The sequence below is a fragment of the Perissodus microlepis genome, chromosome 14, assembly GCF_051167445.1.
Source record: "Perissodus microlepis isolate ML-2025 ecotype Zambia chromosome 14, ASM5116744v1, whole genome shotgun sequence".
Taxonomy (NCBI): Eukaryota; Metazoa; Chordata; class Actinopteri; order Cichliformes; family Cichlidae; genus Perissodus; species Perissodus microlepis.
The window spans coordinates 15874409-15895795 of record NC_140474.1 but is presented as its reverse complement, the minus strand read 5'-3'; the positions used below and the strand labels follow the sequence as shown (position 1 = coordinate 15895795).

The 21387-nt window shown below is 40.9% G+C and overlaps 2 protein-coding genes across 3 annotated transcripts in view; both read left to right on the top strand.

The window, feature by feature from the left end:
• Window positions 1-1652, top strand: part of LOC146373704 (uncharacterized) — a 61436-nt gene extending 59784 nt beyond the window's left edge. Inside the window, exons 13-14 of the mRNA XM_084950747.1 lie at window positions 93-243; window positions 326-1652. Of these exons, the coding sequence (XP_084806873.1) occupies window positions 93-243; window positions 326-762 (588 nt within the window). The 3' untranslated portion in view covers window positions 763-1652. The remainder of the gene's footprint in view (window positions 1-92; window positions 244-325) is intronic.
• A 3259-nt stretch (window positions 1653-4911) lies between these two features.
• clasrp (CLK4-associating serine/arginine rich protein) lies at window positions 4912-21293 on the top strand. Of its 2 annotated transcripts, XM_084950307.1 has the most exons (21): window positions 4912-5024; window positions 6564-6703; window positions 7080-7177; window positions 7269-7370; window positions 9152-9231; window positions 9389-9473; window positions 9566-9702; window positions 10330-10426; window positions 12279-12357; window positions 12440-12513; window positions 12595-12636; window positions 12731-12919; window positions 13264-13605; window positions 13685-13870; window positions 15255-15294; window positions 17982-18042; window positions 18207-18265; window positions 18368-18414; window positions 18496-18581; window positions 18822-18846; window positions 20209-21293. In XM_084950307.1, the coding sequence occupies exons 2-21, from the start codon at window positions 6605-6607 to the stop codon at window positions 20249-20251; spliced, it is 1971 nt and encodes a 656-aa protein (XP_084806433.1). In that variant the 5' UTR covers window positions 4912-5024; window positions 6564-6604; the 3' UTR covers window positions 20252-21293. The 2 variants fall into 2 exon arrangements, 1 of the variants encoding a protein (XP_084806433.1); XR_014802179.1 differs by lacking the exons at window positions 18822-18846; window positions 20209-21293 and having other exon boundaries at window positions 15255-15298; window positions 18496-18559.
• The last annotated feature ends 94 nt before the right edge of the window (window positions 21294-21387 follow it).

The window sequence follows — 21387 nt, the reverse complement described above, 5'->3', positions numbered from 1 at the left end:
TTTAAAGATCCAATCAGAAACTTCACTGGAGGTTAGAGAGAAGTGGATGTATCTCTTAACTGTCTTATTGTTTTGTTTTTCCAATATTTCAGGTCGTGTTGGACTTGTGCAATCCCAACCCCTGTCAACAAGGCCTGCAGTGTCACATAATAGATGGCAGGAACACATGCATCTGTCCTGACGGTAACTATGGTGACGAGTGCATGAGCCTCAAAAATCCCTGCATTGGTCACCACTGTCAAGGTGAGACAAATACTTGTGCATCTTTAAACGTATAAAATCTTGATGAACTCTGGTCTGATCTTTGACGTCTCCACACCTGAAGGCGCCATGTCTGACTCAGCACACGGGGGCCTGAGCTTCTACATGATCCTGGTGGGAGTCTTAGCTCTGCTGACGGTCTGTGGCTGTGCCTCCTGCGCCTTCATCCTGTCCCACCTCCATCGGAAGCGGAAAAAGCAGCAGGCTGTCCCGCAGGAAGAAGGCATCAACAACCAGAGGGAGTTTGTCAACCTCATCAGAAACGTGGACCGTCCGGTGCCCCAGCTGCCCGCTGCTGCCCCTCTCACAAACCCTCCAGCCCCCGCCCCCGTCTCACGTTGCTACGAGGAGATTGAACTGACCCTACCGCCCTCCCCGGCCTCTTCACACCCTTCCCCAGCACTAAAGCCAGCACATGCTGCCAAACTGGACATTTCAAACCAGGAGAGGGAGAAGTTGAACCGCCTCCACTATGCAGATAACCAAGAGCTGGAGGTCTGACCCCATGCTGACCTTTTAAAGCCCTGAGGAGCTGTTTTTTAAATTTACTTTGTGTCCTTAGCACTCTTTTGCTCACAGGACCCCGTCTCCAGTTACTTGCACTGTGTCGATGTTGCAGATATAAAAATTAAAGGTGACCCTCTGACCTTTATAAACACAGATGGCTGTGCTCAGACACCAGAGGAACAAAGGCTGCTAAGTGGAGGGGTCGAAAGAGCGTTGTCGCCATTGTCTTTGGGCCTTCTTAACGGCCACGAAAAAGCAGCACAGGCATAAAGTTGAGCTGAAAGACTCAACAGTAAACTGAAAACTTAAAGACTTACAGACTTGCCTTTGAGTGCCTGTGAAACTGTCAAGAGTAAACAGAGGATCTTCCTCCATTTGAGTCCCGATACATTTCCTGTTCGGTGTTGCCATCTGACTGTTGTCCAAACCTCCACTGAACTCTGACAGAAAGGATCAGTGAACAGATGCCTATTTAACATTTGTTTTTGTGTGTGGCTGTGTGTAAGTGTGTGTGAGAGTGAACAAAAGACTGGATATAATTAGTTTTTGTGAGAGGGGAAACATTTCACTCTGCTTAGAGTGAAAGTGCATCCTCCTGAACCAAAGGCTTGCAAGCCTCCTGAGAACATTTTTAAAACTATACACTGATGCCTGTTTTGTCTTGTAATACTGCAGTTTGCCCGAGATGTATGGTTTTTATCATACTTGTGTGTAACATAGTTGTTTTTGTACATAAATAATATTGTACATATTGATGCCCTTTTTGTACTGTGATTCATTCTGGAAGTATCACTGTATTACTGTCCCCTGTTTTTCCCCTTATACTTTCCATTTGGAGCAACCAGCACATGTGGAATGTAATAAAAGTGCATTTACCAACTCGATTTTATACCTTTTATTAAACACCAGGGTTTAGTTGTCCAAAATAATCCCTGTGAGCCGAAAGCTTAGGCTTCAGACAGCTCTAAACCCTCCGTTCCAGACAGTTTTTCCTTAGGTCTGAATAACGAGAGGAAGAGCAGACAACCCTAACATGGTCACCTGCTGTTCAGCTCTTCTGTTTTTGAGGGGCAGCTAATCAGATGAAAGCTGGTATAAAGAGGGAGGAGCTAAAGATGACAAGATAAATGATTTAGGACTGTGAATAATGTAAAGCTGCTCTAGTCGATAATAACGCCTCAGTCTCTGTAGATCTGCTTTTGACCATAACCGTATATGTAACAAAAGGCACCCAAGCTTATTTTTAAGCTTTGGAATAGCAACATTAGTCTTAAATTACTTATATTTGTTTAAGAGTTATCAGTTCGTCTAGTTCCTTGTCTCCCTCTATGCATTTTTCAGATGTCACAACCAAGCTTTCTGTTTATAAATCACTGACAGAGTCCCATGAGAGGATATTTCATGTTGGAGCACAGGCACAATGACTAGGTCTGTAAGTCACCGTATACACAATGACTTTCACTAGTTTCCTTTTCTTTCTGATGCTGTCGGTGCCTGGAAAATATTGGAGACCACCTGACGGACCCCAGTTTTCCTAAAAAATAAACGTGTGGCTGCAAAACAAAAAAAAGTAATAATAATAACAGTAAGTTTCAAGAGCAGTGGGTTTGTGCAAACTGCTGGTCAAAAGTATTTAAAATGCTGGAAACACTGGCAAATATTTACTTAAGGTTTCTGGTTTTAATGGGTCTGCAATGACTGAAGTTAAGTGTAACCATTTTTGCAGATATCAGACAGTCTATGTTGACCTAAATCATTACAGTAATACATGCTGTGTGTTACTAAAATATAAAAAATTGTCAAGTGTAAGCAGCTCCAAGGTCACAGCATAGACATTTAATGTGCAAATAGATGTGACAAATGTGACCTCTGACCTGTGCAAACAGCGGTGGGCTGGAAATGAACATGGTTTCCTGTAACCATGCTGGTCATGAGGAAATGTAGGGAATAGAGTTTACACACACAAACGTAGACGTATACATATACGTGCATATGTACAAGCCTCTTTCTGCACCTGCTGAGCAGGATGTCAAAGCCCAGCCAGCAGATTAGAAAGCTTCAGATTCAGCCAAGAGGTCACTGCCCCTCAGTGTGAAGGTGTTAAATGCTTGTCCTTAGGTTCTGTTATATATGCTTTCACAGTGCTGGATGGTTCTATTAACATGGACAAAGATAAAATATTGTGATCTGGTTGACAGCCAACTGTGAGCACAGAAGCCCAATCCACATCTCAATGTTAATGTCATTTTTTTTCATATAGTACATTTAATTATTATTGTCGTAAAGCAATAAAACCTAACAAAGCAAAGTTTGCGAGAGAAATAAAATACAAGTTAAAACACACACACACACAGTTAGAGGTCTATTAGCATTATAGACACTGAGAAATGTTCCTGGGGCTCAAACCTTTGTAGAAGGATTTAGAAGTGATCCTGTTTTGACTTCAGTACTGTGATGAGACATGCTCGCAAACCTCCTTTCCATGCGGAGGAGTAGCACCTCTAGTCTGATCCCTCCCAGATGGATCCAAGTTACTTTTCTAAGGAGCTGTGTGATTACAGCACATTGGAGAGATAGATTATACTTTTATAAATAAAAGGTATTGTATATAATTTATTCATCCAGGTAAAAGTCTCATTGAGATTAAAATCTCTTTCTAAGGAGAGACATGTCCAGGCACAAAATAATATAACAAGTAAAGGAACAAATATGACTGATATTCAAATACGCAAAACATTAAAAGCAGTCACACTGACTAAAAGAGTTATTCTCTAATTCCTTTAAAATGGTCTTAAACTCCCCAGTCATATCCAGGTCTGATACTTTCAGCTCCGTTCTGACTCTGCGACAAATATCAGCATGAGATAAATAAGAGGAGTTGAAGATTCTTTATTATCATTTTGTAGTCACACAACGAAATGCTGTGTGGTAGCTTTCAGCTTAAAACACAGGCAGACACACAATGAGTAAATATACATAACAGGGAAAGGTAACAATATAGATACATGATGTAAAGTTCAGCTGTCTAGTGCATGCCTTGGTTTTTTAATGCATGCAATGTGTGTGTGTGTGTGTGTGTGTGTGTGTGTGTGTGTGTGTGTGTGTGTGTGTGTGTGTATGAAAATCAGCAACTCCAGAAGAGTTGATTTATACAGAAAAATGTGGTAGTTAAAATGAATATAACAGACTCCCTTTAAGGATTTATTTTAGTGCCCATCCACATGTGCAGCTGATGCACTGACCCAAAGGCACCTGGGTTTGTATTTCTGACAGGGATTCAGGAGAGTTTGACAACTCCACAAATACAAGAAAATATAAGGCTTAAACACTGAGTGACTCTCACTAGAGCAGCATTAATGCATGTCCTGGTGCACATAAAGTAGTCATAGACTGGTACAGGGGCATAATACTTTGTAGGAAAAAAAAGATAAATTTAATTATTTTTAGCTGGATTACCACAAATGTTTTCACACACAGTTTGCCAGTTCCTTGAAAGTATCTCTATTTAACTGTGATAACTTCAAATGTGCATCTCTCCTGTCTTACAGGGACATCTTGTGGCCAAATACGGTACACAACCTTAAAAACCACTGAGCCGTTTTTCATACTGAGTTATTATGTAACTTTCATTAAGAAGCCAACAGATAATGTAAATAATGTGCACAAACTTTCGTTCAAAATAAAACACATATATTATCCTGTTAAAGTTTAAGGAAGGCTTTTTGGAAAGACTAATCTTTGTGCTGGAATAAGGTACTGTTCAGTTTCAGCAATAAAAAGAACTACATTTATTCAAACTTTTAACTATCATAGCAAAGTATAAACTATATCTAAAAAACCCAATTTAATCAATCTAAATATTTATTCAGAATTTTTCAAAAGGACACCGAGCATTGTATTAAAACCGTCTGTGAATTTAAAAAGAAGAAGAAGAAAGCTGTCAAAATGTTTTTTTTATTTGTGATGCTTTGTATAGAATCTCCTCTGACTCTGGTCTGAGTTCTCTGTTGTGAAGGTAGAAGTATTGATGGTGATTATTGTTTACTGTGTTTTATTATAAGGAGATTTTTTTTCAAAAGTATCTTCCAATTAATGTTACATACACACGCCTCCCCGCAGCGCACTCACAGGCCAGAGCCGGTACTGCAGCCTGTTATATATACGCTAAGGAGGCGTGTGGTTACGCTCCACTCTGCTAACGTCGCTTTTGGCCAACTGAAAACAACCCGAGTGTGTGTTGGCGATTAGTAAAACAGGTACACTGTGAGAATTTAGACCGCGCTGAATGCCCTGTACGGACGCGTGTGTAGATTTCAGTGTTTCGTAGCTGCTTTTTTGACTATTGTTCCCAACGTCTTTGCAGATCAGCTAAGCTAGGCTAGTTGTGATGCTAGACGGCATTAAAAAGGCCCGGGCTGCATGCGCAGTCAGGCCCGTGTGTATGCTAACAAACTCCTACATCACTTTGATAACACAGACTTTTTTAGCACCCTGCTGAATCTGAACGCTGAAAGTGGGGCGTAGACGGCTTAAAATAACAATTTTTAGGACAAACAGCGTTGTAATGTAACCGTTTTAACTACGTTAATACTGGATAGAAAACTAGGTTAGCTTTTTAGCTTAAGACTGTTTAGCTACTGCTGTAAATTAAAAGTACGTTTAGTGGTAGGAGATGCAGAGGTGACACCTTGATTCACAGTTACTGTAGTTTATGTGATGTACCAAAATCATATTTTAGGTGTTTGTTTTTTTCCAGTGGAATGCATTTTATTTATTTTTTAAAATATAAATCGGAGTATATTTGCTTGTTTGTGTTATTTCATTAATGTCCCCGTTTTAGCCAAATGAGGACTAGGAATCTGCTATAGAAAAATATAATCCTGTCATTAGTGCGGATATGAGTTTCGACTAACACTCCGAGAAATGCACTGGAAGTGTAGACACTGATGCAAACGTATCATTTTTGGTTTTTCGTTGCACTGAATTTCCCTCACATCTCTAACGTGACGTGTCACAACTTCAGTTTTAGGAAGTGACCAATATGCCTCAGTTTACTTATGAATAGACAGACTACAAATAATTTGTGCATTCATGGCCTTTTAATCTCAGGCTATGTGTCTGTTGTCTTGTTAGAAGTTTAGACGTCAGTGCGTGATTTTGGTTGTCAAGTGTTTAACAAGGAATCTAGGTAACGATTGCATTGCCTGTGTTTAGTGTGAAGCTTAAAACTGTCAATCTTCGTGAGTCTTGAGTGTTGATAGTGTGTTTGCAGATGTGCTGGTTGCACTCTGTAGTTCAGGGGTGTCAAACTCAAATACACAGTGGGCCAAAATTCAAAACTGGAACCAAGTCGCGGGCTAATGTTAATATTTATTGAAATATATTTATTCCTCCAGATATAAGAATGAATCTTTTCTTATGGACTAAAACACGTTTTGCTGAAAAACTGAATATGGAACAAGCAAAGCTTAATACTAAACAATATATATATTAGCTGTATAATACCAGTAGGCCAGGTCTAATAGTAATTTGGTATGGCTTCGCGGGCCAAATGTAATTAGGTTGCGGGCCAGAGTTTGACACCTATGCTGTAGTTGGTTCTGATCAGAGATATCCACTGTTATATGTAAGAGATACTTTCTGTCTGTATATCAAGGAAATAACGTGGAGTTCAGAGCTCTTGAAGTGCTCTGTTTGTCAAGTCCACTATTTATTTATTTTTAATCTTGCCCCTAACACCCCTTAATCTCACTTTCCCCTGTCTTCCATGATTCTTGCTTGTTTGCCCTGAGCAGCAGCCGTGCCCCGCCGCGCCCCCACCCCTAGCGGAGCCGTCATGTGGCAGGAGGCCCGCAAACATGAGCGCAAGCTCCGTGGCATGATGGTAGACTACAAACGGCGAGGCGAGCGCCGGCGAGAGTACTACGAGAAGATAGTAAGAAACTTTATCATGTAGCATTGCCACAGTGTACCACCGGGTAGGAGTGAGCAGGTCTGGCCTGAACACTCTTACTGCAGGATTTAAAAAAAAAAAAAAAAAGAAAAGATTTGAGCAAATTTATACACAGTTATGTGGATCCAAACTTTGTGGTATTTTTAAAAACATATGCATATAGTTGACACAGCTTTCAGTTGTCCTCATTGCATCAATGAACCAGTTACTGTTTAAAAAAAAAGTGTGAAGTTTTAGAAGTTAATTTCCATGGTTGTTGGTTTCAGTTTAATTAAAGTACTGTGCAGTGTAACATTTCATAGTTTTTAGATATTAGTCAATGCATTGCATTCTGACAGTTTCATTTTTTTTTTAATAGAAAAAAGATCCTGCTCAGTTTCTTCAAGTTCATGGTCGAGCCTACAAGATCCACCTGGACCCAGCTGTGGCACTGGCTGCAGAGAGCCCTGCAAACATGTGAGGAAAATCACAAAATCCACACATAATAAGAGATGAGCCACACCACAGAGCTTATGATCACATGTTGCCTCATTTTTGTTGTCTGAAGGATGCCTTGGCAAGGAGATGCCAACAACATGATTGACAGGTTTGATGTAAGGGCTCACCTGGACTACATCCCCACCTACACTCCACCTCTGCTCACCACATCGTAAGTCTGAAAGTACTTAAAGTCACATTTTTAACATGGAACCCACATTGTGTGAACATTTTACGGTTATTTATTTACTTTTTTGTTGTATGATTCTACATTGGACAGTTGTGAGGAGATTCACACATGCACCATAGATTGTTGTACATATGCAGTACAGATTGTTATATATTCAACAGTTAAGATAGTTCATTCATATGTTTTCAGTTTGTTCTTTTTTTGTTTTGTTTTGGGTTTTTTTTTTAATTATGTGGAAACATTTGCTCTTATATGAGGTTGAGCTGATCTGACTTTAGTGGTCAAAAGAGATGGTGACCCCTTTTTTGTTTGTTTGTTTGTTTTAAGGGAAAAAAAATAGGCTAATTTAATTACTTATATTATAATTCCTATAATAATAAAGCCAAAACACCTGCTGCAGTAGTCTGTAGTAGTAGATTTATGACTCTACAAGCACAGCTTTAGTGCTTCTGGTGACCCGCTCCTAAGACAGTGGCAGGTGGGGGCTTTGACTGGGGCAGTACATCTGTCCAAACTGTAATGCAGGTGTCCTAAGGTGAGCTCAGGGAGGACAGAAACCACCTGTGGAGCAGAAGGGCAACAGCTTGCATGACCTTGATTCCCGGTATGAATACAGATTATTAAAATGGGTCCTCATGGTCCTCCGGATTTCCTGGGTTTTAAGACTGTGGTCAGTAAGTGCTGGATTGTTGACCTGCTAATAGGAAAGTGAACTGATTTTTAGGCCGTTGTAAGACATTTTGGTGTTTCCCTGCTGATGATGTGTGGTTGTAGCAGTAATCCTGCTCAGTACGAAAGCAGTTGACATTATGTGTATGTCTTTGGACAGTGGTGTGAAGCAGCCAGCTGCAGGATTGACTGAACACCTGAAATAAGGTGTCAGCACAATCCTCAAATGCTGATCATAGCTGTGGTTAGTTTTACAGGTTTACTGTTTTCTAAACACAAGCACAGTCAGTCTATTTCAATAACAAGTGCCAAAAATAAACGGTGTGTGAAAACATTTTACACCTTGTGAAAGGATCTCCCAAAAATGCATCTGCATGCCAAAACGCAGGTGTGCTGCAACAGCATGATAGCCGCCGACGGGGGTGAAGGAGAGCAGTTTGTGACTGGTCAGGCGAAATGCCGAATGATGGTCACCTCTCTCCAATCTTGGACTCGTGCTTGTGGAGAACCTGCTGCTAAATAACTTGTAAAGAACCTGATTGATTTCTCAAAACACCACCCATGAGGAGACTTTGTTGAAGATGGTTGCTGGGATGACCGGGTGACTACTTTCTCTGATAAATACCCCTCCTATTACATTATAATAATTTAAAAGACTAAAATTAAAAACTAAACTAAAACTGAACCTTTTTATAAAGTTAAAACTAATCTAAAAAATACCAAGCGATTCTGTAAAGTGATGGAAAACTGAATAGAATTAAAGAATTAAAAACAAAATAAAATTTAAAAACGCTGGTCATAGCACGACTGTCTGTTTCCATCTTTATGTGTTGTAATGGCGATTACTTCACTGACTGCTTGTGCTGGTGCATTGAAACTTGTGGTAATAACCGAAGAGTAGCTTTTTAGTAAGACTTCTGGTTCTTACTCTGTGATAAAACACCTGCTGCTCAGTAATTGAACAGGTCATCTGTGAGATTTTATTTTTAGTCATCTTTCATGCTTGGTGAGGAGACAAACCAGTTTGGTGTGGTGAGATTTAAGCGTTCAGTGAGGTGTTTAATGTGACCAACAATCTTCTTTGTCTCATGCAGCACTCCAGAGCAGGAGATGGAGGAGAGAAAGTGTAACTATGAGCGCTACAGAGGCCTTGTACAGAATGACTTTGCCAACAGTGAGTGTTAACACACAAAATCTACATGACTATGTAATGCACTTAATAGTGTTGCACCTGTATTCTTAATGTGACCATGGCAGTGTGTTGACCTGCTCTCAGTGGGTATATTTTGCAGTTGTGTTGTGCTCTTTAAATCCCTCCTGTCCTCCTGCAGTCTCTGAGGAGCAGTGTTTATACCAGATCTACCTGGATGAGCTCTATGGTGGTCTGCCCAAACCAAACGAGGATGAGAAGAAAAAGTATGAACTAAATTTTAAAGTGATTTCTTTATTTCCACTGTGAAATCCAGTATTTTAAGTTGTGTTTATAAATCTTTCCTTGTGTTGTGCAGACTGGCTGAGAAGAAGGCCACCATTGGTTACACGTATGAGGACAGCACTGTAGCAGAGCCTGAGCCCCAGTCAGACAAGGAGGAAGACAATTCAGAAAACAGTGAATCCGAAGATGATGAAGGCATTCCAGATATCGGTGAGCGTGTTTCACTGGAGTAATCTATGTGTTAGGGAAATAAAATTCAGGAGATGACCAAATAAAACATTTAGAGGTGCAGCTGTCCACAGAGAATGTGTTTGATCAGCTTTTCGTCTCTTGGATGTGTGCGAGTTATTCCACAGAACGTTTCTCAGAAGAGACTAAAATCTGAAATTGTCAATTTGACTGTGCGAGCTGGATTTGTGACATCATTTAATGCAGTGCAGGGTTCAAATGGCCAGATACACATCTGTGTAGCTGGACCAGGATTAGCTTCAGACTAACCCTCAAAATGGGCTTCAGCGAAGGAGAAATGTCACATCCCAATGAGAAATTAATGCTGTTGAACCAAGCAATTTAACAGCGTGTGAAACGCTAGTTATTGAGAAATAACACTAGTTATCTTACACTGTACCTGGAGAAGGTTGTCTTTATCAAAGTGATCCACTCAGCTGGAACTGCTCATCTTTTCTGCCCGGTTGCAGGTTTTTCTTGGTTATGTGATAATTGTGTTTTAAATGCTGTGAACCAACGATCTGATCTCAGGTCAACAGTGTTCCTGTTTGATGCTTGGGTAAGAAATCGACTTGTTAAAAAATGATGTGTCTGTGTGTGTGCTTTCAGATGTGGAGGTTGATGTTGATGAGCTGAACCAGGAGCAGGTGATGGACCTGAACAAAGTGGCAACGCCATATGGAATGGCTGAAGGAGACTTTGTCAGGTAACATGTCATTAATGACATCATGATGTCAGTGGTTCTTTAAATTTTAATTAGTGTCTTGATCAAAGTAAAGTTAATATAGCTTTTTGTTTTTAAATTCAGGGTTCTTTTGTTGTTGGGTTTTTTTTCCCTTTTTTTCCCTTTTTTTTCTTTTTTTTTTTTTTAAGGTTTTAATTCTGTTAAGTTTTTAGTCTTTTTAAGTATAATTGTATAGACGGCATATCTCAGAGGTGAGATTTAGGAAAATAATTTTAGGTATTATTGTGAAAACAGAACTTTTTGAAAGTTCAGTTGACTCAGTGTTTTACACCAAATTCTTAGTGAACATGTCTGAATCTTTAGGGAAGTTGTGATACATTTTATCAACTAACTATTTTCAGAAGTCTGGTTTTTATTTTATTATAATTTTTTCAGTTAACTGAAATATTTTTTCTAATGTAGTTGTTTGTTTGTTTGTTTTTTTGTTTGTTTGTTTGTTTTGTGGTTTAATTTTGTTAACTGTAATATCCTTGACCTCAAAGTTGATGTATTTGGGTTATGTTCATATTAATAACAAGCTTCTGCAGTGTTTTAAGTTCAGCAGATACTGTAAAAATACACACAGTAAAAAAAGGAGGTATTTTTTTTTTTTTTTGTTTGCTTTTAAATTGATTGACTATTTAGAGGATCTCTTTCAAAATAAGTTCTGTAGAGTAAAGGCGAACTTTGAGCAACATGTTTGTATTCTTGGACTCCAGTGGAGTAGCTTTGTATGGTTCACAGTGCAAAATGAGCTTTTTCATTTTTAATGTTGTCTTAATTGGCTTTTGTGCAGCCCAACTAAACTAGCTGCTCTCCCAGGTAGGGCTGTTTGATATAACGATATATATCGGATGACGATATAAAAACGTCTATCGTTTCATTTTACGCTATCGTTTGTTTCGTGGTGTTGCAAATTGAACTGTTTACGGCAATATTTTTTCATCGTTTTGATGGACACTGTAGTGGCTATATTAATTTCTTAAAGTTCTCTCTTTCTCTTATATTTAATATAACCACACTACGGACGGACAAGCGCCTGTTTTTATGCGTTGTCGTTAGCAACAACTACGGTAACAGCATCCCGTGTCCGCTTGTTTATGTTCCACATAAACCTTTCACAATAAAGCTCAAGATCCTGTTGAGACTTTTCAAAATAAACTGAATCACGTGAAAGAGCAGATTATTTACGGATGAGAATTAAAAAATAAACGAAAAAATAAACCTTAGACTCAAACGTTAGAACAGGCTTTTCCCCGCAGCACGCCGTGTAATAAATACTCACAAAGAAAACGGCGGCCTTTACAACTTATGTCTAAAAATGTATCGTTTCATGCATCAGTCAAAACACTTGACTCCAGGTACACAACGCGCAGCTGGAAACACTTCCCGCAAGTCGAGCTGCCCGAGATTCACAGAATTTACAGAAAATGTTACATTTTTGTGATTTATATCGTTATTGGACGATAGAATTCTTATATCGGGATATGAGATTTTGGTCATATCGCACAGCCCTACTCCCAGGGGTAAAAAAAAAAAAAAAAAAAAACGCTTTCTGAAATTGAGGAATAAGAACAATTTAAGCCTGAGCTATTGCTCGTACAGCCACTCTTGTTATGGTTTGTAACCATGGCAATGTTTAACGTGAGCATCTGACGTTAAAACATAAACCGTAATGAGTACACTGAGCCGTGGCTCCGACACGAACGCATGTATCTCATACTGTTACACTGAGGATCACTGGTTTTCTTTTCTTCACGTTGATGCGCTTCTGTGTTTAAATAATTATTTTTGTGGTTTTTGTAATGCTGTGATTGTGCTACCCATTTGTCAGGATGTTGAGAAAAGACAAGGAAGAAGTGGAGGCCATCAAACATGCCAAAGCTCTGGAGGCGGAGAAGGCCATGTACTCGGTAAGACTAAATCTGCTGAGGGAAGTGTTTGTGTGGGTTGTGTTCACAGGTTTTATAATGTTTGTTTGCTTGATCGTCTCAGGGCCGCCGCTCTCGTAGACAGAGGAGGGAGTTTAGAGAGAAGAGGCTAAAAGGAAGACAAATCAGCCCTCCGAGGTAAATTTGCGTTATTTTTCCTTAATGAACTTCACCGTACCTCAGAACGTGGTTATGTTAACTCGCCCTTTCCTCTTGCAGCTACGCCAGGAGAGACAGTCCAACATATGATCCTTATAAACGGTGAGTTCACCCACTTGATTTGTCCTTCCCACTTTTCTGATTGGTTGTCTGCCTCTGTGTGTCTTAACTAAAAAAAATTTCTGATCACTTTCAGGCCAGAGTCAGAGTCCAGCTCTGAGTCACGCTCACGCTCACGTACTCCCGGTCCAGAGAAGATCACCTTCATCACCAGCTTCGGCGGCAGTGACGAGGAAGCCGCGGCAGCACCGCAAACAGCTGCTCCTCACTCTGGCCACGCCCCTTCCAACTCGCAGCACTCTGCAGGTCATAGCAGGGGCTCCCGGTCGGTAACTTTCCCTCCTCCTGGTTTTTCTTCTTGCAGTCACTGTTAATTAAAATGACCGCAGCTGTTCATGCAGAAAGAATATCGATTATTTTTGTGGTCAGAAAGGTGGATCAGTTTTCAGAGTATCTGACCAAATAATCACCGACTATCAAAAAGGAACTATTGAAGTGTGCATGCGCATAAAGAAAAATCTGATTGGGTACTTTTCAAAGCTGAAATCGGTTATCAAAATTTTTCTATAAATTAAACAACATATTACATTTAAAAGAGGAGAATATGATGTAATGATAGGCTAGGTGCTAGCCTGTATTTATACTGAAACGCTGTCTCTGTTTATTCAGGAGACGAAGGTCATCCAGCAGCCACTCCCCTTCTTCCTCCTCGCACTCCTCCTCTCGGTCCTCCTCTCGCTCATCGTCACATTCACGCCGACCCCGACGAGGACGCGGGGGAAGAGATGGGCGTCGATCCCGGAGTCGCTCGCGGTCAAGGCGGCGCTCTAGGTCCTACTCCCGAGGTAGAGGAGGGAACGGAGGATCGTGGAGGAGACGTGACCGGTCACGCTCCAACGACAGAGACAGAGAACGCGAGAGGGACAGAGAGCGAGAACGAGACCGGGATCGAGACAGGGATAGGGACAGAGACAGGGATAGGAGACGATACTCGGCACGTAGAAGAACAAGGTTGGCTAAATCCGTAAGCAGTGCTACATGAGCTGCCCAACAGAATTCTGTAGTTGAAGCCCTTTTGTCTTTCTATCAGGTCCCGCTCGAGCTCACGTCAGGGCGGCAACTCGAGGCGAGGGGGTCGGAGCAGTGGAGGACATCGTCGTGGTGACAGCGGCAGCCACAGTCCCTCACGAACCCCTAGCCGTCCTCGCCGTAGCCCATCCCCTGCCCACAGAGGGGCCCAGCCTGCTACCATTGCCATCTCTGACAAGTTAAGAAAGTAAGAAGACCCTAAAACGCTGTAACAGAGTGTGAAAATGTATATAATCAATATTATAGAAGGAGCGGTGTCTTTAATATCCAAAATGAAAGCTCCCTGGCCTTGTCAGAAATCTGGAAATATTCTGCCGATCATCCAAACCCTTGATCACACATAAATGAGACTAAGTGTCTCTGGCCTTGTGTCGTCACAGATTCATTTTGGGCTTCTGATGATTTCTTAGTGGAGCATAATTCTTCATTACCATCTCTCCAGTTTAATTTTTTCCTCGCAAAATGATCAGAACAGGAGCGAGATCCATTTAAAAGACAAAAGAGAAATCTCTACACTTCATCAGCTGTCATTTAAATATTTCCTGGTTATTTAAACATGTTTACAAAGACTTTAGTCACTGTGACTGACCTTTTGTGGCCTGACTGCTATATATTGTTCGTCCACCAGGGGGCCTTGCCCCACATTTTAGAAGATTTTGGTCTAAAACAGCGGTCCCCAACCTTTTTTTGCGCCACGGACCGGTTTATGCCCGACATTATTTTCACGGACCGGCCTTTAAGGTGTCGCGGATAAATACAACAAAATAAAACTAGTACCGGTACCAAAAAAAAGATTTATTCATAACACACGTGAAAAGACCCAGGAAAACCGAGTTAACCATAAAAACAATAACAAAATAACGCTGAAAACCAATAAAAACCCTGAAAACCATACATTTCACACCTGAGCCTCACCTCTCGCGACCCGGTACCAAACGACTCACGGACCGGTATCGGTCCGAGGCCTGGGGGTTGGGGACCGCTGGTCTAAAAGGTGTATTTTTAGGCAAAATAGACACGTATATTTCAGGCTGCTTGATTAAAAACCACCAACAGTTTTCATCCTTTTACTGGTTTTTATCAAACTTTGTAGTTTTCCCCGCTCTTTAAGAATGGTTTTGTCTCAGGAAAAGCACACTTTCGACTCATAACTCATTAAATTGGCTAATCAAAAGCTGAACAGCAAGCGACTTGAGTTTAATGACACACAAGACAAAAGGTTTGGAGGTAAGCTGTGCTATAAAGTGGAAATATAAGTAGTACTTTATTGCTTTCTGGCTGACATGTCTCTATTTACCATCATCACTTTTCAGACTTAAGGTACCTGACTAGGCCTGTGCTGCACCAGTGAACAATAAATAAGTCCATAAATAAGAGTCTTAAAACAGTCAGTTTCAGTGTCACGAAGCCAGAACAATTTAACACCTGTTCTTTATTGCTTTTCACATTTAAAAGCCATCCTCACCCTTCAGCGTTACACCTGTTAGAAAGTCAGTATGCATATATAAATATGCCATCTTCGCCTCATCGTGTTGTGTTTTTCTGTCTTCTTCTTCTTCTCCTCTCTCCAGGCCTGACACTTCGGGTGGTAAAGAGACGGGAGCTGCCAAAGTCAGTAAGAATTTGATCTAGCTGGGTTTCTTGCTAAAGCCTACGCCTCCCTCATCCCTGACAGGCTGACTTGGTTGTCCACCACACTGGGATGTAGAAGCCATTGTTGCCCACAGAGAACAGTTATTTTATTCTTATCCCCCTTCCCCTAAAGTGGACACGCCCTGCAAATTACACTACAGTATTCTTGCCAGATGTCTAAGTTAATGCTGCCATTTCTTTATGAAGTGAACTTTTATACATCCTCTGAAGTCTTGATGATGATTTTAATCTTGGTGGTGGATGCATGTGTGCAGTTATCTTTATGCATCTGTCTTTAGTCTAAAATAAACACACTGTGACACATCAAAGGTCTTGAGATGAAGAAGATCACTTCTTCCTCTTATGACAATCTATAAATCAGTAATGAACACGTGAATGACAAATATATTGATTAAAGAAATAGTCGGACACTTTCGAAAGTACAAATGGACACAAAGATCAAAACAACAATTGAGCGAATAAGCAGACTTCCTAAATTTTTGAGCAATTCCCTTTAAGAGTAAATCAGCGAAACTGTTTTGTGAAATGTATTTCTGTCATGGACGACTTTTCTTCTCACTCTTTTCCTGGAAGAGAGGACGAGGTTTGAATACATCCCAACTGTCACACAGTCAAATAGTGTACATTTGTTATCAGCTCGTCTGTTGCCTGCAGCTTGTGACCTGCAGTTTTTCTTGCCTGGCCAGATTTGAACAGCCCAGCGAAGGGTGTGTCGTGACAAAACGCCACTGGCCAACTTTTTAAACTCACCGGACCTGAACTTGCTCTTGTTTCACTTTCTGACCCTCTCTCCTCCTCCAGTCCTTGTTTTTCTTTCATCTCTCTGGCAGTGTTCGTACAGTTGCAAGAAAATCTTTGGGTTACCATGAGAATTATGATTTCTGCATTACTTACTCATGGGGTCTGATTTCTTAAACAGTTGATGCCTTTCTTGAACACATTGAGCAATCACTCATTTCAATATTTGAATTTTCAACTGCAATAATCCTTCATGTGTTTGTCATCGCTGCTTATGAGACAACACTGAGAGTCTGGGCCTGTTCCTCTCTACATAACTGTTTGAGTTCGTCAGTATTTCTGCGACGTTTGTTTCCCCATTGGTGTTGTTCCTTTGTGCAGGTGTGAACATGGTAATCACACTCCAGGTGTGGACAAAACCACATTGAGTCCCTTTGGAGATGGAGGTCTCGATCCAGATCCAGACAAACTCCAGAGTAGTTTGTGGGACCAGATGCAAATTTGAGCTAAATGTCTTCCCGTAGCCAGGTGTGCTTTGCTTTCTGGGATGTAGCGGAGTAATGCAGACGTGCTCAGTACACAAACTGTAAAATATTACCCAGATAAACATGAATCTTAGGAGTAAACTCTGAGTTATCTGCTGCTCCAGAGCACAGCATTTTCTTCCCATCTTAGACACATGTGGCCAATAAGCAGTTTGAATGTTCTCACATATTTTTAGTGATACTTTTTGGTTTGATTGGAGTTTTCTGTGTGTAAATAAACAAAACTCATCAACCGATTTGGACCAGCGTAAACTAACTTTAGGTGTGAAAATGCCCTCAAACAGCCCTCCCCAGATGGATTAAGGTCAGGACGATTCTGCCTTGGCTCATCCAAACCTTGAATTTTCTTTGTCTTTGGTTCATTCTGTTCTTGGATTACCAGTCCTCTCCTTGTGGGTTTACATTTTCCAGTAAAATACTTCGTAATTTGTTGCTCTCCTTACAATCGCGAGGTGTCCAAAACCTGGGGTAACAAGTCAGCCTAAAGCCTAATTGTGCCTCCACCGTGCTTCACAGGATGGTGTTCTGGTTTTTTGGGGTGTAGAGTTTGCAGAGTTGTGGTTTCCTGTGGGGTCACAATTAACCTTATGTCTAGAACTTGGCAGAGAGTCCAGGGATTTTGTTGTTACCCTTGGGTGTTTTCCCCAGGACTATACTCTATATTCCTGATGCTATTTTTGCAGAGAGATAATTGGCAGTTCTCAGTTTCCTCGATTTGGAGACGACCCAAACTTCAGTCTCACCTTATCAATTGGAACGCCTGATTCCAATGAACTTTGGAAGTACTTTTCCCTGCCTGTACTCAGTGATTACCCAGGTTGTTTTAAATTTTGAAATGCATAAAGATTGATCTTCGTTTTGAAACCAATCAGTGCAAAAATCATAGTAATTCCAAAGTGTCCACAAACTTTTTCTTGCAACTGTTTTTTTATTTTTTATTTTTTTTTTTAAACTATATATTTGTGTTCATGTTTTTTTTTTTTTTTTGATCCTGGCCTGTCTCTAAACTGTCCCACAGCAGTTGCAAGCTAAAGCAGCAGTTTGTCCACACACACACACACACACACATACATACATACATACATACATACATACATACATACATACATACATACATACATACATACAGAGCCTGTGTCTGTTGTTCCAACACACAAAATGTTTTCAATCACTTGTAATCTGTCACCCTTTTTATCTCCACCAGCTACTGTTCGTAAAGGTGATGGTATTGAATTTGTACAATAGCCCTGGTACCTCCCCCTCTCTCTAACACATGCGTGCACACTGACACACTTCTTTTTTTTTTTTTTTTTTTTTTTCCGGCCATGGAAAGCTGTGCTAACACATTTGTGTCACCTGCAGCCCAAGATGACCCCACAGGAACGGCTGAAGCTGAGAATGCAGAAGGCTCTCAACAAGCAGTGTGAGTGCAGCCGAGCAGATCGCATGTGTTTGTGGTTAACGTGCGAATTAAGAATCAGCACTGTGCACAACTTGAAACTGTTGAAGATTTTCTCATATTATGCAAAGTGAAAAAGATGATAAAGATCTGATTTAACTAAATTATTTCTTTTGCCTGATCTGCAGCCAAGGCGGATAAGAAAGCCGCTCAGGTGAAGATCCAGCAGCAGGAACACAAACGACAGGTGTGTGTGTCTGTGTGTGTGTGAGAGCATGTCTGAGGTTTAGTAAGACAGAAGCGTCTTTGTCCACCTATTTCCTCTTATTGCTGGTTGTTTACTTTACAGGAGCGAGAAGGCGAACTGCGAGCCATGGCACGCAAGATACGCATGAAGTAAGTCCGTGTTTGTGTGCCTAGCTGGACCGTTTGGTATTTGTGTGTCGCAACTTTCTGACCCTGGCGCTCTGCGTTTAGGGAGCGCGAGCGCCGTGAGAAAGAAAGGGACGAATGGGAAAGACAATATGGGCGACAGAGCCACTCGCCTTCTCCTTCCAAATATGGTAAGGCTTTAGGTTTTTGATTGACAGCAGCAACATGGCTCCTGTGTAATTAGAATGTGGCTTAATGAACATGCAGTGTTTGTTCTGCAGCCTTGCATACTCGCACAGAAGTAACCAAAATATTTAATCAGCTCAGGCTCTGATTTGCTGCCATCAGTTTCTGCTCTGCCAGTTTTATGGGCTTTAAGATGTTCTGGCATGCAGTTGTTTTTCATCGTGGCTCTGTCCTCTGTCCCTCAGGCCGAGAATACAACTCATACAAAAGGTATGTGAGAAGCCACAAGAATCTGCACAGCCACAATGAAGCAGAATGAATTATGTCTTTTTTTTTTTTTTTTCTGTCTCTCACTCACACACACACACTGTCTCAAAGGCTCATCACCAGGCCTGCAGACACCGTAGTTAAGCTATTTGTCTTCTCATCAGTTGCAAATTAGAGTACAGATTAGTGTTGAAAAGTCAGACTAAATGCAAAGAGGTCAATACCTTTTCAGGTAGTTTCTCTACAGCCACATGTGTACATCCACAGAGCACTTTATTAGGAACACTACAAGCTCGTCTACCAGTTGGAAAGTGAGTGGATCGATTCCTGACTCCCTCTGGTTATAAAGTGTGTAACTGAGTAGAAAAGCACCATTTAAGCACCAGTCCGTTTTTACCATTTAATACTCAGCTCAGGGCTCCCTTTACTCTCCAAACAGCATCTGTCAGTGGATTCCACATCTTTCTGCCAACACTGGGGGTTCTAGTCCTTTCATCTCAACAGCATTACTTAATTTCTGTGTATTGGACAAACGTCCTGTCCGTCTGTAACCTTCATATGTAGACGTGGGTCACGTGCTCAGTCTGTTGAGCTCCATTTTGTGGTTATCTGACCTTTCTCATTGGATCTCCCTCATCTGTCCACAGATATCACTCCGTGTTTTTTTTGGCTTTAGTGCCACTAGTAATCAGCACTGAGAAATATTCAAATCAGCCTCTGTGGCACCAACAGTCATGCCACAGTCGAAGTCCCTGAGAACAGCTGTTTCCTCATTACCTGCTCCTGACCTGTAACATGTTACACACTTAACTGCCACCTGCTTGAATGAGCAGGTTTAAAAGTGTTTCTAATAAAGTGCTCAGGAAGTGTACTTTATGTTTATAACTTGTGTTTAGATGATCAGTTTAGGTCTGAAGTGAAGGCTGATGAATGATTTTGGATGAACATTGTACGGCCTGATGGTAATGTGTTATTGATGTCTTAGGCTTGTTTACTTCAGGGATGTTTGTAAAAAAGAAGAACTGGGGCTAAACTACATTAACATGAATACTTATTTTAAATAAATAAAAGAACTTTGTGCTAAAATTTACAATTTGAATTGGTTTCTAAAACTCAGATGGATATTTCCAAACCCCACTGACTGAGGTGCAGACACCTCTTCACTGACTTTCTATGAAAGTCATTCGGGTAGTTGGTTTGTAATACTGCTAACGACCAAACAACTGACGCTTACGCGCCTTGATGGAGCTGATAAGATGATCTTCACCAGATTAGAAACAAATTTTTAATCTCACACTAAAGCACAGGAGTCATATCTTTGTTTGTTACGCTGCTCTTTATACTGGAGTCTTTTCTTTTTTCCAGGAGGTCGCGGTCTCGATCGCGGAGTCCATACTACAGATACTGAGCAGATGGCTGGACAGCAGTACATCGGTTTCGAGCACATACTATCCAACAACAGCCTACATACAACATGGAAACATGAAGAAATGACTGCTGGCTAATAAACCAACACACAAATCTGCACCTGGATGTTCTCTGGTTTTGATCCTGTGACACCTTCAGCCCTTTTCAGACATGGATTGTTTTATTCACACTGAAGGTCACACTGCTGCTTTCTGAGAACAATTGTGATGCCTGGCACCTGTAGCCTCAAACACTAAAGGTGTGTACTCACACTTGGCTACAGTGACTAAGAGTGGAATCTCTGTATGTGTGCTGCATGGTGCTTCCCCTTACACACAAGCTCAACATTCAGATTCCTGCATTTCTTTTAAAGCAGAATTAAGTAAGAGAAGAATCTCTAAATATTTCCTAAACTTAGAAACGAATTTTTGATCGTGTGCAGGTTTCTGTGGTTCAGGCTTTAGTGAGGCGAACACCACAAAGATGCAGAAGGGCCATGTGCCTGCCTGTCCTTTCTAAAGCGACTGCATCATTCGACCTGCTGTGATGAATGTGATGCAGAAGGCTGCCGTGTTCAGGTGAAGGATGTGTCTGAAAAGGGCTCCAGTCACTAAATACAGTTAATTGGTTTAATTTCTCCTTGTAAAGACAGTCTTATCAAATAACTAACTCCAGTTTCTCCACTTCTGCATGCTCTCCCTCTCCGTTTCCCTTTCTGAACACTTCCTCTCAGCACGGAGACATTTGTATCTACTACTAAGCAATACCTGCAGTTTGTATCCTCCTCGCATCACAACCTCCTCCCACAGTTTGGCTTCTTTTTTTAATATGAAAACCTTAAACCAAGGAACATTTTAAACGCCTCCTGTGTGACACGTCCATCTGAAACCACCTCACAGAAAGCCGATGAAGTCAAAGTCGATGCATTTATTAAAGTGGCTGCTCTTTTTGTACCGTCCTCAGCCAGCTGTTGACAAAAGCAGAGAAGTCTTTGTTCTCAGTGATGTGGAATGTTAAATACAAATAAAATTTACTTTGAGTTACTTGCCTTTTTTCTTCTTTGTCTTCATTAATGTGACAGATTATGCACAGAATTATTTACTGAAGTCTCCGCGGGGTGAATTAAATATTTAATCC

Bases quoted from the DNA above. Each gene is read 5' to 3' on its own strand.
- clasrp (XM_084950307.1), top strand. From the start codon at position 6,605: ATGTGGCAGGAGGCCCGCAAACATGAGCGCAAGCTCCGTGGCATGATG. The intron at 10,427-12,278 runs GTAACATGTCAT...CCCATTTGTCAG, and splicing joins GCTGAAGGAGACTTTGTCAG to GATGTTGAGAAAAGACAAGG. The intron at 12,358-12,439 runs GTAAGACTAAAT...TGATCGTCTCAG, and splicing joins CGGAGAAGGCCATGTACTCG to GGCCGCCGCTCTCGTAGACA.